This window comes from Aedes aegypti, chromosome 3 (assembly GCF_002204515.2).
Source record: "Aedes aegypti strain LVP_AGWG chromosome 3, AaegL5.0 Primary Assembly, whole genome shotgun sequence".
Taxonomy (NCBI): Eukaryota; Metazoa; Arthropoda; class Insecta; order Diptera; family Culicidae; genus Aedes; species Aedes aegypti.
Genome location: NC_035109.1, coordinates 148,477,695 through 148,490,713, shown reverse-complemented (window position 1 = coordinate 148,490,713; position 13,019 = coordinate 148,477,695). Strand labels below are relative to the sequence as shown.

General features: G+C 36.9%; 1 protein-coding gene across 1 annotated transcript; it reads right to left on the bottom strand.

Annotated features, from left to right (window-relative positions):
* Nucleotides 1-5,810: 5,810 nt before the first annotated feature.
* LOC110677770 (apyrase-like) lies at nucleotides 5,811-6,906 on the bottom strand. The gene is made up of 2 exons (XM_021849154.1): nucleotides 6,756-6,906; nucleotides 5,811-6,696 (listed from the first exon to the last, which is right to left on the bottom strand). Exon 2 carries the CDS (start codon nucleotides 6,513-6,515, stop codon nucleotides 5,826-5,828), a length of 690 nt encoding a protein of 229 aa, XP_021704846.1. The 5' UTR covers nucleotides 6,516-6,696; nucleotides 6,756-6,906; the 3' UTR covers nucleotides 5,811-5,825.
* Nucleotides 6,907-13,019: the final 6,113 nt, after the last annotated feature.

The following is a 13,019-nucleotide window of genomic DNA, read 5'->3' as shown; positions in this document are numbered from 1 at the left end:
AACCAGCGGCTGCTAGACCACTTTATAGCAGGTTACAAGTGCCCCGGGAGAAGTGGTCATGTTCCGAATTGGCCCCTGGAATCTACTATAAAGTGGTTATTAAATCTTGTGGTTCTGAAAATACTCCACATCCTCCAAGGCACATGAAACCTACTATCCATGGTAGACGGTGATTCTAAAACTGCTTCTGGAAGCATGAATTTTATAAATATTGAACTTTGTTACTTCAATTGATATGATTTCGTAGATATGTGAAATTGGCCACTTCCATCGGGGTACCTCTAACCTACTATACGGGGGTCATGGCAGCCGGTGGTTCTGGAAGTGCTTTCGGAAGCATCATATTCGAAAATCTTAATATTTGATACCCATATTGAAGTAACTCCCGACATTTTTTGATTTGGCAACATCCCCCGGAGCACCTGGAACCAGTGCTGGGAATAGTAATAGTAGTAGGCTTGAATTTTCGCGAAAATCACGTAGCTCTCCCAGTACAGTAGTTCAAAAACGTGAATCTCATCAAGTAGCCTATGTTGGGTGCACGAATTTTCGAGTGCACGAGTGTCATTGAAGGCTCAAAATGCGGGAAATGCAGCGGGATATAGAACATTTTTCTACAGTAATTCTTGGTTGCCCTTAGCAACGGGTGTTTTGCTATTTTCAAGGCATTATGCCTACAGCAGCGATGGGCGTGAGTTTCACTGGCTTCGCTGACTGTGATTGGCTTTGCTTGGCTACTGTAGAGTGAATTTCAGATATCTGAAACGAAATCCTTGGAAGAATTACTCAGAAATCACAAATTAAACTCCAGAAGAGATCTTCGGAGTAACATGTGAAAGAAATCTACAGCAAAATAAGCAGTTATATTTGTCGTAATGTTACGAAGAATTAAAAAAATCTAAGAAATATTCTTAAATAAATGTCAATTCAAATGGAGAATTAAATTCTCAGATCATGGTTTCTGTTAGTCTTTTTTCAGTTTTTAAGTTAGAGGTCTTTAAAGTTGTTATTTTCAGGGTCGGTCATAGTCACTACCAGCCTTGATTTCCCCAAGATATCATCTTTGAAAATATTCAAAACGACTTCCAGAGAAATTTACTGGGTACATCGCTGATCCTTAAATCTGAATCCCATTTTGAAGAAACGGCTATTTTTTCTTCAGTTTGATTAGTGTTTTCTTCATATCTTACTTTGATGATTGAAGGCACTTTCAAATCATTTGACGAGCATGAGAACTATGGAAATTAAAATTAAATCACTATTTGCAATCAATCATTTATGTATTTTGGCGAATTTCTTGAACCTGGAATCACCTGGAATTAATTTTTGAAGCCTGGAAAAACCTGGAAATATCAGGGAATTTTATTTTTGTAAATGAGTAGACACCCTGACATCAAGATTTTTTAAAGTGATATTTCCGGAAGCATTTCCAGAAACACCAACTGTCATGACCACTCTATAGTAGGTTCCAGGCAGGGTTGGGAATTTTTTCTAAGGATCAAAAAAGTCCTCCAAAGATTGTTTCATTTTTGAAGGCAGTTCCAAGTTCTCCAGAAATTTATCTAAGGATTCTTCCATTGATTATCCTATGACATTCTGCAACATTTCTGTTTATAGCATTTCAAGAAATCAAAATTCCTTCAGGAAATCCACCATTTTTTTTAATTCCCCAAGGACTTTAAATTTATCCAATCATTCATCATGTCAGATTTTTTTTTTCAGATTTTTTAGAGAAAATTTTGAAAAAATCCGCGTGGAACTGTCAAAGAAAATCTTAGAGTAATCTCCGATGAAACTTGTGTGAACTCTAAGTTTGCCTTAATAAATTTTTGCAATGATCTCGAAAAGAACTCTTGGATTCATGATGAGAATCTTTCTTGGATTTGTCTAATAAATTGTTAAAATAACTAAAATACCATTCGAATCACTGAATAATGTATAACACTTTTTGAAGTTTTTCCTAGAAGAAATCCGGACAGAATATCTGAAGAAATTTATGTGTGTTTGATCGGAATAGTAACTGTAATAATTGTTGTAGTGTTAACCTGAGAGAGACTCGCGACGAGGAAAAATATCAACGTCATATGCAGCCCAGATTCCGCTGTCACGAAACGTCAAATGCAGCCCGCCGTTTTTATGGCTGCAAAAGTGAAAAGTATTGTATACACAATAAACTGTTATTAAAAACCTCAGTCGGGGGAGCAGTTTTTTTCCGAAGTTGCTAAAAATCTAAACACAAAATAAGTTATTTCTAATGTCTGCAATTTCACTCAAAAGGCTATTTATGATTCAGTGTGATGCAAACGCAATCATTTTTTGCTGAGATGTTCATGTGAAAGCTTGAACGGCTTGCGCATGATTGGTATAAACACAACGTGGAATAAGAAAAAACTCAGCAATCACAGAAAAAGAAGACCGTCTTCGCGAGTCTCGTCTCAGGTATTAACTAGTGTTAGTGTTATTAATGTTATTTGATTTTTTTTCCGAGGAATGTTTGAATCGCAAAGGATTTCTTGGAAAAGTTTATAATAGAATTCATCGCAAAATGCCTGAATGATTTCTGGAGCAGTTACTGAGAGTAATCGGAGTGATTTAAAAAAAAATCCTTTTCAAAATGCCTGGAATAAATAAAATAATTAGCGTAGGAATTATTAGAGTGAAGTGGGGCAAAAGTTCTAGTGGGGTAAGAGTTTCTTTTTAAGATTTCTAGCTCAATTCAAAACAAAACTTATAAATGTCATGGTGGTTCGAATGCTATTCAAGTAAGAGACTTTCACTACAAATATCATAAAAATCGATTGAGATTTGGAAAAGTTATGGCCATTTGTTGTTTTTCAACGTCAATATTGTAATTTTTGGTCAAACTTTCGTTGCATGGAACCAATTGAAGATAAAATCTTTTTCAATATTTTATGTAAGGCCTATCATAAGGTTGCTTTGAGGAGTATTAGTTTTTGCATAAATGCTTGGAAACAATTGTTGGTCCATAGTGGGGCAAAAGTTCGAATCAGCGGGGCAAAAGTTCGACCCATGTATGAGCTCACGGATAAATTTGCAAATTGGCTAAATTCCACATATTATCTTCAAATTTAGCTAAATTTGTCTGATCATGGGAAAACTGTCACCAAAATTTTACATTTCCACTTAGTTTTGCGAAAAACTGCTATTTTTTAATTAATTACATTTAACCCGGTTTTGGGCAATTTTTTGATGAAAATTTAGTGTGTATTTTTCGGCAAACTTTACGGCTGGTGTAAAGTATGCCTGTCATAAACGGATTTGCCCCACACTAGATTCGAACTCTTGCCCCACCGGTGGGGCAAAAGTTTGTTTAAGACAATCAATTTTGAAACTGTTATAACTAAAAATGGGTAAATATTTTGACACAAGTTTGTTCAGCAAAATTATAGGCAATATGTTGAAGGTTCACTGTATGGTATTTGTTTTGTTTCAACTGCTATTGTTTTCCTGATAACTTTGATTATACCACTAAGGTCGAACTTTTGCCCCACCTTACTCTACCGTGGTGAATCAAAATCCGGACGGTACCAATATCCGGACACTCTGATTATATTGATTAATTAGAGTTGAAATTAAGTTATTATATGTTCGGTTTTTATTTTCTCCTTTTATTTTTGACTATGCCAATAATTTTACATACATTTTTTTATTAAAATTTATTAATATAATCAATAAAAACAAAAACAAATAATTCGTTTATGCTGGACGTCATTTGGTCGCGATAAAACTCCAACTAAAGTTCAACAATCGATGAACGCGCGAACAAGAAAAGGTTGAAGAAAACGTTTATGAAATATATTTCTTTAGACAGTTTTATCAATTAGTGTTTAAGAAGATATAATTTGAAAGTTCTGTGACACCACTATTGCTTTGTACTTAGAAATATGATTTTATTGGTGTGTAAAGAGACTGTCCGGGATTACGAGCCAATGTTTTAAGATCCGGACATTGTCTGAAAGACCCACGTTTAACTAGTGTAAAAAAGATTCGTGGTGGAAAAAAAACATGAGGAAACTAGAAAAATAAAAAGGTAAAGTGTAGTGTACTATCAGAAATCAAAAGAGTGTTAAGTAAATTGAGTATATCTTCCTTGATGACAGTTCGAGCCGCATCAACTGCAGTTCGAATCACATGAACTTTAGCTCAGGTAATCAAATCACTATTATTACAAACCTGCTTTTATTTTTGATATTATACGGTAAACTCAAACACCGAGTTTATTGAAAAGTGATATTTAATTGTGTGTTGATATGATTTTCATTAAAATAAATCGAAATTTACATGCTTTCAAACAGTAGTCCGAATTTCGATCCAAAAGTGTCCGGATTTAAAGACACGACTTGCAACAGGTGTCCGGATTTAGAGACAAGACACGCTCTAATATTGGAATGATTTTATAGTTAAAATCATGGTTTTATTAAAAAAAAGTCATCACTTTCGTAGCACTATAACATTAAGGATTTCCTAAAACAACATATTCATATTGGAATTTGAACAATTATGTCGACTTAAGCGTCCGGGTATTGATGCACCACGGTATAAGGTTTGGAAAAATGTTGAAACGTTTTTTTAGCACTGGAATAAACCATTATGGAAGAACTCCTGTAGGATCTGTAGGAAATTTCCTATAAGTAACAAGCTACTAACAACTGAAAAAATCACTACAAAAGCTAGTGAGAAAAAAAAAATGAAGGGAACCCTGGAATAATTGAATTCTTTGGGAGTGATATCTTTGAAAAATATCTTTGAAGAAATTTCTTTAAGTATCCCTCTACAAATCGCTGGTAGCATTCCTGAAAGAGTTCCTGGAAGTATTCCAGAAGGAATCTCTGCAGATATCACTAGAATTCCTGAAGAACTCCTCGGAATCTGAGAAAAATATAATTGAGAACTTGTGGAATAGCCGCGTAATAGCTCTGAAGGCTCCTCTGGGGCCACTAGAATTTTGAATCAAGATTCACAGCAAGCATATTAAGACAAAAAAAAAATTTACATAAAAAAAGGCATGTTAAAGACTAGATGACAAAATAGTTAAATGACTGCACATCGAAAGTAGTGTTTTAGTGGCACAGCCGAAATTTTTTTTTGTTTGAAAAGTTTTGGAGTCGCAAAAAGGACATATTCTACCATGCATTACTAATTCAAAATAATTTCCCTGATTGTGGCTGAAATTCCCTGAGAATTCCAGGTTTTTTCCAGGTTGAATAAAATTCCCTGATAATTCCAGGTTTTCCAGGTAGTAGACACCCTGTGTTTGATGCCCATATTGATATGCTTTCAAATATGTTAATAATTGATCACTTCCCCCAGGGCACATGGAATCTACTATAGAGTGGTCAGTGCGTCAAATGGTTCTGAATATGCTGCTGGAAGCATCATTTTGAAGTTTGATGCTCACTTGAAATAAAAAGACTAAGGCAGCTGTACGGATTTCGAATCACAGGTGTACGGTTTTTGATTCAACCTTATTAGAGTGTACGGATTTCGATCCAAGACAAGCGATTTTAATTCCTGTTTTTAAAGGTTTGTGGTTGTGAAATTCATAAAAAAGAAAAATTAATTGCCTTTTTATAAATCCAAATATTTTAGACAGGTTTTGATTTGGCTTAGTGCTTAGGTGTACGGATTTCGGTCCCACACGGTATATCCGTGCGAAAAATGTTGGTTTTTGACACGAAAAATCAATTTTTATATTAGTGAGCAGAAATAGAGGCATGAGCGGATACTGGTGCACTGATGGTATTTTAAGGGCTTGTTTTGAGGCTTGCATTTAAATATTAGCCCAGTCTTTGAAAAGAGACCTGCTATAAGTATTTGGTTGGTATTCTCAAGCTAGGTAAGCCCCTTTTAGACTTGATGGATTTCGCTAAACAATAGCTTCTGGGGGCTACCTTAATTTCCCTATAATCACTCCAAAACCCACTAGTATTCTTACCTTTCAATGAAAAGCTAGATTTCATTTCCTTCGGTCCCGTTTCGTCCCACGAAACGGTGACGGTTCCCTTCGCCGGAATGTAACTGAGGTAGCCCTTCATGAAGTAGCTGTTCCACGAATCCTTGCTGCCCACCCGGGAATTGGTATCCAAATCCGCAATCACCCCTATCCGGAAGGTGTACATTCCATTGCTCACAATCGGCTCCGTTAGCGGATAGGTGCTGTTGTAGAAAATCACCGAGTTCCGGTCCAAATTGCCGATGCTGGACCCACTTTGCATCGTTGAGCTTCCGATGATGTAGAGCAGGAACAGAAGCAGTGCTCCCAGAACAGCCAACGGCCATATGACGTGCACCTGCAGCCGGATAGTTCGGTTCCCGATACGGTACGAGGGAGGAGTCCTCAAAGCCTGGCGCCAATCGCGGAGATACATTCCGGTTTCGATGACTGTAGTTCCGTTGCTACTGCCGATGATGCTTTTGCCAGCGGCGGAAGAAACCGTAGAAGAAGCGGCTTCCAGGTCCCGTTGGCTCAGTTTACTGTAGTTGTATTTTTTCATCTAGTTCTCCTCTACCGGAAGTAATTCGTGCTACATTCGCTGTGTCGAGTTTATTCGATGGACGATTTCCAATCAAAGGACCTTGAGGAACCAAATTTCACAACAATTTGGCCAGTCGAAACGGCGACTGGTTTTGCGAGTTCCAAACAGTCCCACTATTCGCGTTTGCGTTCTTTCATCACTGTAATAGGGATAAATCTTTATATTCCATCGTTTACTTGTAATGGATTATTTACTTACTTTTTCTTTGCCAAAAAATCCTGAAAGATGGAAACTTTGGTGATTTTACTTGGTTTCAGACTCGATGGGGATTACACTATGAAGAAAGGTGTGAAGCTTTCGTTGTCGTGTTAAAAATAAACGTCAAATTGGAAACAGCTCTGTGTGATATTTTTATGCGCAGGGGTTGTTGGTTTGCTCGCAGCGAAAATCTTCACGGTTATAAATATATTATCAACATTATTCACAGAAGAGTGAGGCGTAAGTCACATGATCGAATTCATTTAATCGATCCTCTCTTCTGGGAATAATGTTGACAAGACGCAAGTTTATCAGCATTTTTTCACATCAGGACGCAAGATTGCATCACCGCACTTGCAAGCGGTCTGCAGTGAAAAATGCTATCAAACCTCAAAAAAGTATCAAACCTGCCTCTTGTCAACATCATTCAAAGAAGCCTGATTCGCTGCTGACAAGTAATTTCTTGGCGTATCTTGATGCATGGAAAATTCTTGCAAGGAATCGATCAAGGAAGCGCTTTTTCATGATCGCAGTACGCAGTTGGAAAGAGATGTCAGTTCAAACGGGAGTCGCTGTAGAAAATTTCTGCAAGGAATCGACGAGAAATTTCTTTAGCTAGCAGCAAATCAGGCTAGAAGAGAGGATCGATAAAGTGAAATAAATTATGTGACTTACGCCCTTACTCTAGCATACACTGAGAACAGCGTTGCGGTTGAAAATACTATATCAGAGGGTTAAATTAAATACACAACGCCACTTGATTTGTGCAGACTAAATTCGCATTTATTTAGAATATTTTGTGCATTCAATTTTACCATGGCACCATTTGTATAGTAAAAATTACTATATCATGGTTAAAAACTTGCAGCAGACCAGAATCGAACCGAGGATCTGGCGATTGCCAAGCGCGAACGCTAGCCGCTCGGCTATCGACGCGGTTGGATTGAGAGGGAACAAAACGCAAATAAAAAGCGTTCATGATAGCTCAATCGTGGTTGGGATAGTAAATTTAAAAACACGTTCATGGTTCTCATTACTGCAACGCTTGTTTCAGTGTACGCTTGATATCAAGCGTGTGCTAGAATAAGGGCGTAAGTAGCATGATCGATTTCGCTTCATCGATCTTCTCTTCTGTGAATAAAGGTGATAGGGCCCATTCACAAATTTCATAACGCTGTAGGGGGTGGGTGGGTGTCCAAAAGTTGTTACGGTTCATACAAAAATAAAATAGTATCAATACGAAAAGCGTTACAAGGGGGTGGGTGGGTGTCCAAAATGGCCAATTTTGGCGTTATGAAATATATGAACAAACCCTAAGATGCAAGTTTGTTAGCATTTTTTCGCTTCAGACCGCTTGGTAGCGATGCATTGTTGCGCCTTGAGGAGGAAAAAACCTAGGGCTTGTTCACAAATTTCATAACGCTGAAGGGGTGGGTGGGTGTCCTCACGGTGTTACGGCTCATACGAATTTTTTAGAATATTCATACAAAAAGCGTTACGAGGGGGTGGGTGGGTGTCGAAAATGGTCATTTTCGGCGTTATGAAATATGTGAATGAACCCCTAACAAACTTGCATCTTGTCCAGGGGGTGGGAAGGCTCAGTGCATTTTGTGCTCGGTATGCCGAAGTACTGACACATTAGTTATCAAATTTATGCCGTGTATGGCAACCATGAATTTTGTTTTGATGTTGTCTCATATTAACCAGAGTCTATGAATGGAGAGTTGCGCGAAGAGGCTTCTTTGAATTGTTGTTCTTCTTCGTCTTCGAAAATAGCCCCTATCTATTTTGCTGGTTTGCTCGATAGGTAGACGGTTTGACAGTTCGATAGGTAGATTTGGTTTCACTCTTCGTGCAACTCTCCATTCATAGACTCTGATATTAAACTGAGAGAGACTCGCAAAGAAAAACAAAATTCAACGTCATATGCAGCCAGGGTTGCCACATTTAAATCAGTATTTTTTTCTTCAAATATCTGTATTTCTGTATACTTGAACAAAATATCTGTATTTTAAATCTGTATTCCTGAAAATTGAGATAGAAGTTAAAATTACGCAAGAATCTCATAAAAATACCAATCATTTGTAACTATAATACATTGCATAATTATCACATCAAAGATTGAATTTCAAGATTTTCAAAAATATGAATTTCCAGTTTTCTCAAAAATCTGAATAAATCTGTATAATTTTGGCCAAATTCTGTGTACAGAATCTGTAATTTTTCCACAAAATCTGTAATCTGTATTTACAGATTCTTGGTCAAAAAATATTCGAGAAAATCTGTAAAATACAAATAAATCTATATGTGGCAACCCTGTATGCAGCCGGGCCCAGATTCCGCTGTCACGTAACGTCAAATGTAACCCGTCGTTTTTATGGCTGGAAAAGTGAAAAGTATTGTATTCAAAAATTTTTATTATTAAAACCTCAGTCAGCGGAGTATTTTTTTCAAAGATGCTGATAAATCTACAAGACTAGTTATGTATAATGTCTGCTACGTTTGTTGGCATGAAATTTCACTAAAAATGCCGTTTATGCTCCGGTGTGATGCAAACGCAATAGTTTTTTTTTTTTTTGTGAGATGGTCATGAGAGACCTTGAACGGCTTGCGCAAGATTGATGTAAACACTGAGTGGAATAAGAAAAAAAACTCAGCATTCGCAGAAATAGAAGACCGTCTCCGCGAGTCTCGTCTCAGATATTAGGGTAACGGTCGTATTTTGGACCCCCTAAGAAAGTGATTTTAGAGTTTTGTCCCAATTAATTAATTGCACAACGTAACCAAGTTAAAGCACATGCCAATATGTAGCCAAAATGTCCTCTACTAGAAAAATATTTCCATACGGTCATGCAGGATCCAAAACCCGTCCAAAATAATTGAATTGGGTCCTAAAATTTTTAATGAAATCTTGTTTTTATTTAATAACACGAAAAAGCATGTTATTGTAACTACTTTAGCAATTTTTCCCGCTCAAATAATGGCTATAATATGTTTAAACTTCAATTTAAAAATTTGGTTCATAAATGAATCTTCACATTTTTGATCATGTTTGACGTTCGCTTAGTCGACAAAAACACCACAGGGGTTTTAGTTCGACCACTGGGGTTGTTCCTATCTGACATTTCGTAAGGGACACGGAAAACAAAATACACCCAAAATTTGAGTTTAAGCCAAAGGATGTGACAAAATCTAAAAAAAATGTTTTTTGGACTTAAACCAACGGAAAACATTAGAAAATTGAGTGAACATGTGTTTTTGGCCTAAACTTAAGCGTTTGGCACTAAAATTGGAACAGGGCTTTAGGACCCTATTGTGAAGCACTGTTTTTCATTATTTTGGACACACCATTACATTTTGGACCCTAAAAGTATATATTTTGGACCCCCGGCATTTTTTTATCGTTTGGCGACAAAGTCCACGACACTGGTTGTATAATATGCTTGCCCATAGTCTAATCAATCGATTGACAATGGAAAACCGAAGAAATTCTACGCTTTTAGTCCAGAAATTTGAAAAAGTTTTTGTTTACATTTGAAAAATTTATGACGGCTTCAATTTTTGTGTGTAACGCGTTGTAACGGTTGCATGGATGAACCAATTAAATTAAATTAATTTCAGATAAAATAAACACGTTTTCTATGTACAAACGGTTTATGTAAGTGTGGAATAGTTCTATCTTTCCAAATGGCATGCGAATTGAGTTGGCCTTTCGATTTAAACAGGGAAATTTGCAGGAAAGTAGCCCAGGGGGTCCAAAATATATAGGGGTCCAAACCTGTCCGTTCCATTGGTATTATCCCGATATTCCTGCCGACCTACTGCCCTTTTTTCAATCCCATCGAGTTCGTTTTTGGCCAGATCAAACAACACCTGAGAAGAACCCATCAAGAAAAAGGATCAATTTTGAAGGAGGTCTGCACAGCCATGAATGCGTTCAAAGTTTATGAATGTAAAAATACATTTGAAAATTGGGTCCTAAAATTTTTAATAAAATCTTGTTTTTATTTAACAACACGAAAGAGCATGTTACTTCAAGTACTTTAGCATTTTTTCCCGCTCAAATAACGGCTATATCATGTTTAAACTTTTAAGGCCGGCTTGCTACTGACAAGAAAAGGAATCGCCTATCTCGATGCGTGGAAAATTTCTCCCAAGAAATGGTCAAGAAAATTACTTTTTTCTGATCGCAGTACGCAGTTGAGAAGAAATGTCACTTCAAAGGGGGCTCTCTGTAGGAAATTTCTTTACCCTTTCAGTCAAGGAATTTCTTTACTTTTCTTGAGCGAAACAGCATACTTAGCTTTATTTTAAAATTGGGTCCATAAATGAACCTTGACACTTGAGATCATGTTTGACGTTCGCTAAGTCGAGAAAAACACCACAGGGGTTTTAGTTTTAACACTGGGGTTGTTCCTATCTGACATTTTGGAAGGGACACGGAAAACAAAATATACCCAAAATTCGAATTTAAGCCAAGGGGTGTGACAAAATGTAAAAAAAACATAAAAAATGTTTTTTGGACTTAAACCAACGGAAAACATTAGAAAATTGAGTAAACATGTATTTTTGGCCTATGCGTTTGGCACTAAAATCGGGACAGGGCTTTAGGACCCTATTGCGCTCCCAGTCTGGAATTCTATCAAATGGACAATATGTTCTTTAAGGCGAAGTAGGCCGTCATTGAAATTTGTACGCGTCGTTGATGATTGTTGTTAATTCATCTCACGACTTCGAATCAAAGAAAATCAGTTGGTTTTGCACTTGTCATGTCTACCTATCTCAAGTGATATTAATTATTCTGCCTTTTGGCTTGGTACCTTTTATCTGTTCGTACCTACGGTATTTTTGAGCTATAAGTACTGGCTGCAGTTGGCGCAGAAGAGGGACTTCCTGAACTGTGGACTGATTAACATATTATTTTATTCTTTATTTGCAGGATATAAAAGTGGCGACGAGGATCATGGAAACGTGTGTTGGCGTTTTTCTTTGAGGTGGCGAGTTTGCCAATTTTATTTATTTGAGTGTGGTGAAATTACCAATTTGTGTTGAACCAAATTGTTCTTCAGAGCTGACGAAATTGTCGTTTATTGTGAACATAGTTGTTCTTTTGTGAAGCGATTGCTGAATGGAGATGAACGAAAATGTTCTTTAGTGTTGACGAATTTGTCAAATGTAATGTTGAGCAGTGAAGCGATTGCTGAATGGAGATGAACGAAATTGTTCTTTAGTGCTGACGAATTTGTCAAATGTAATGTTGAGCAGTAAAATCCTATGATTTGAATGTTTTGTTGTAGTCTTGGAATTAGCAAATTTGCGTATTTAAAATAAGATCGTGGAATTCTTTGGATATATTTTCGATTGTTCGTTGTATGAGTTGTTGCAACTTGTAGCTGGCTTTTAAAGAGTTATTAGAAAGTTTCTAAAGGGGAAAGGACTGTCATGTCTACCTATCTCAAGTGATATTAATTATTCTGCCTTTTGGCTTGGTACCTTTTATCTGTTCGTACCTACGGTATTTTTGAGCTATAAGTACTGGCTGCAGTTGGCGCAGAAGAGGGACTTCCTGAACTGTGGACTGATTAACATATTATTTTATTCTTTATTTGCAGGATATAAAAGCACTGACACAGCTGAAAAAGATCAGCATACTTTATGCAAGTTAGCGCGTACATTGATACTTTTTCAAGTCCATATACACTACCAAGACTGAGTTTTATCACTTTGAAATGCAAGCTGAAAAGTCATCATTGATGCCAAAACGAATGACGGGCTATTTAGCCTTAAGATGCAAACATATATTTCGATCGCCTATTCGTGATCAAACGTCAACATCCCACCGCAAAATCGCTAGTGTTTGGAGGTGATTTTAACCTCCAACTTGCCAAATAACCTCCAAATCATCACCTCCAAGTTAGTTCTAATACCCTCCGTTATATAAAATATGGTGGCGTGTCGATCGTCGCAAGTTTATCGTTAAACAGTCAATCGTAAACTTCAAGAGACGAACTGGAAGACGCATTGACGGGTGCCGGAACAGCAGCCAGCGAAAACATTGTTCGGAACATCGATGAAATTTTCCGACGAATAGGGTCCTAAAATGTTTAATGAAATCTTGTTTTCATTTCATAACACGGAAGAACATGTTACTGCAACTACTTTAGCAATTTTTCTCGCTCAAATAACGTATATATCATATTAAAACTTTAATTTAAAAATTGGATCCTTAAATGAACCTTGACACTTGAGATCATGTTTGACGTT

What these genes read in the sequence shown, in the direction of transcription:
- LOC110677770 (XM_021849154.1), bottom strand. Translation starts at nt 6,515, where the DNA reads ATGAAAAAATACAACTACAGTAAACTGAGCCAACGGGACCTGGAAGCC.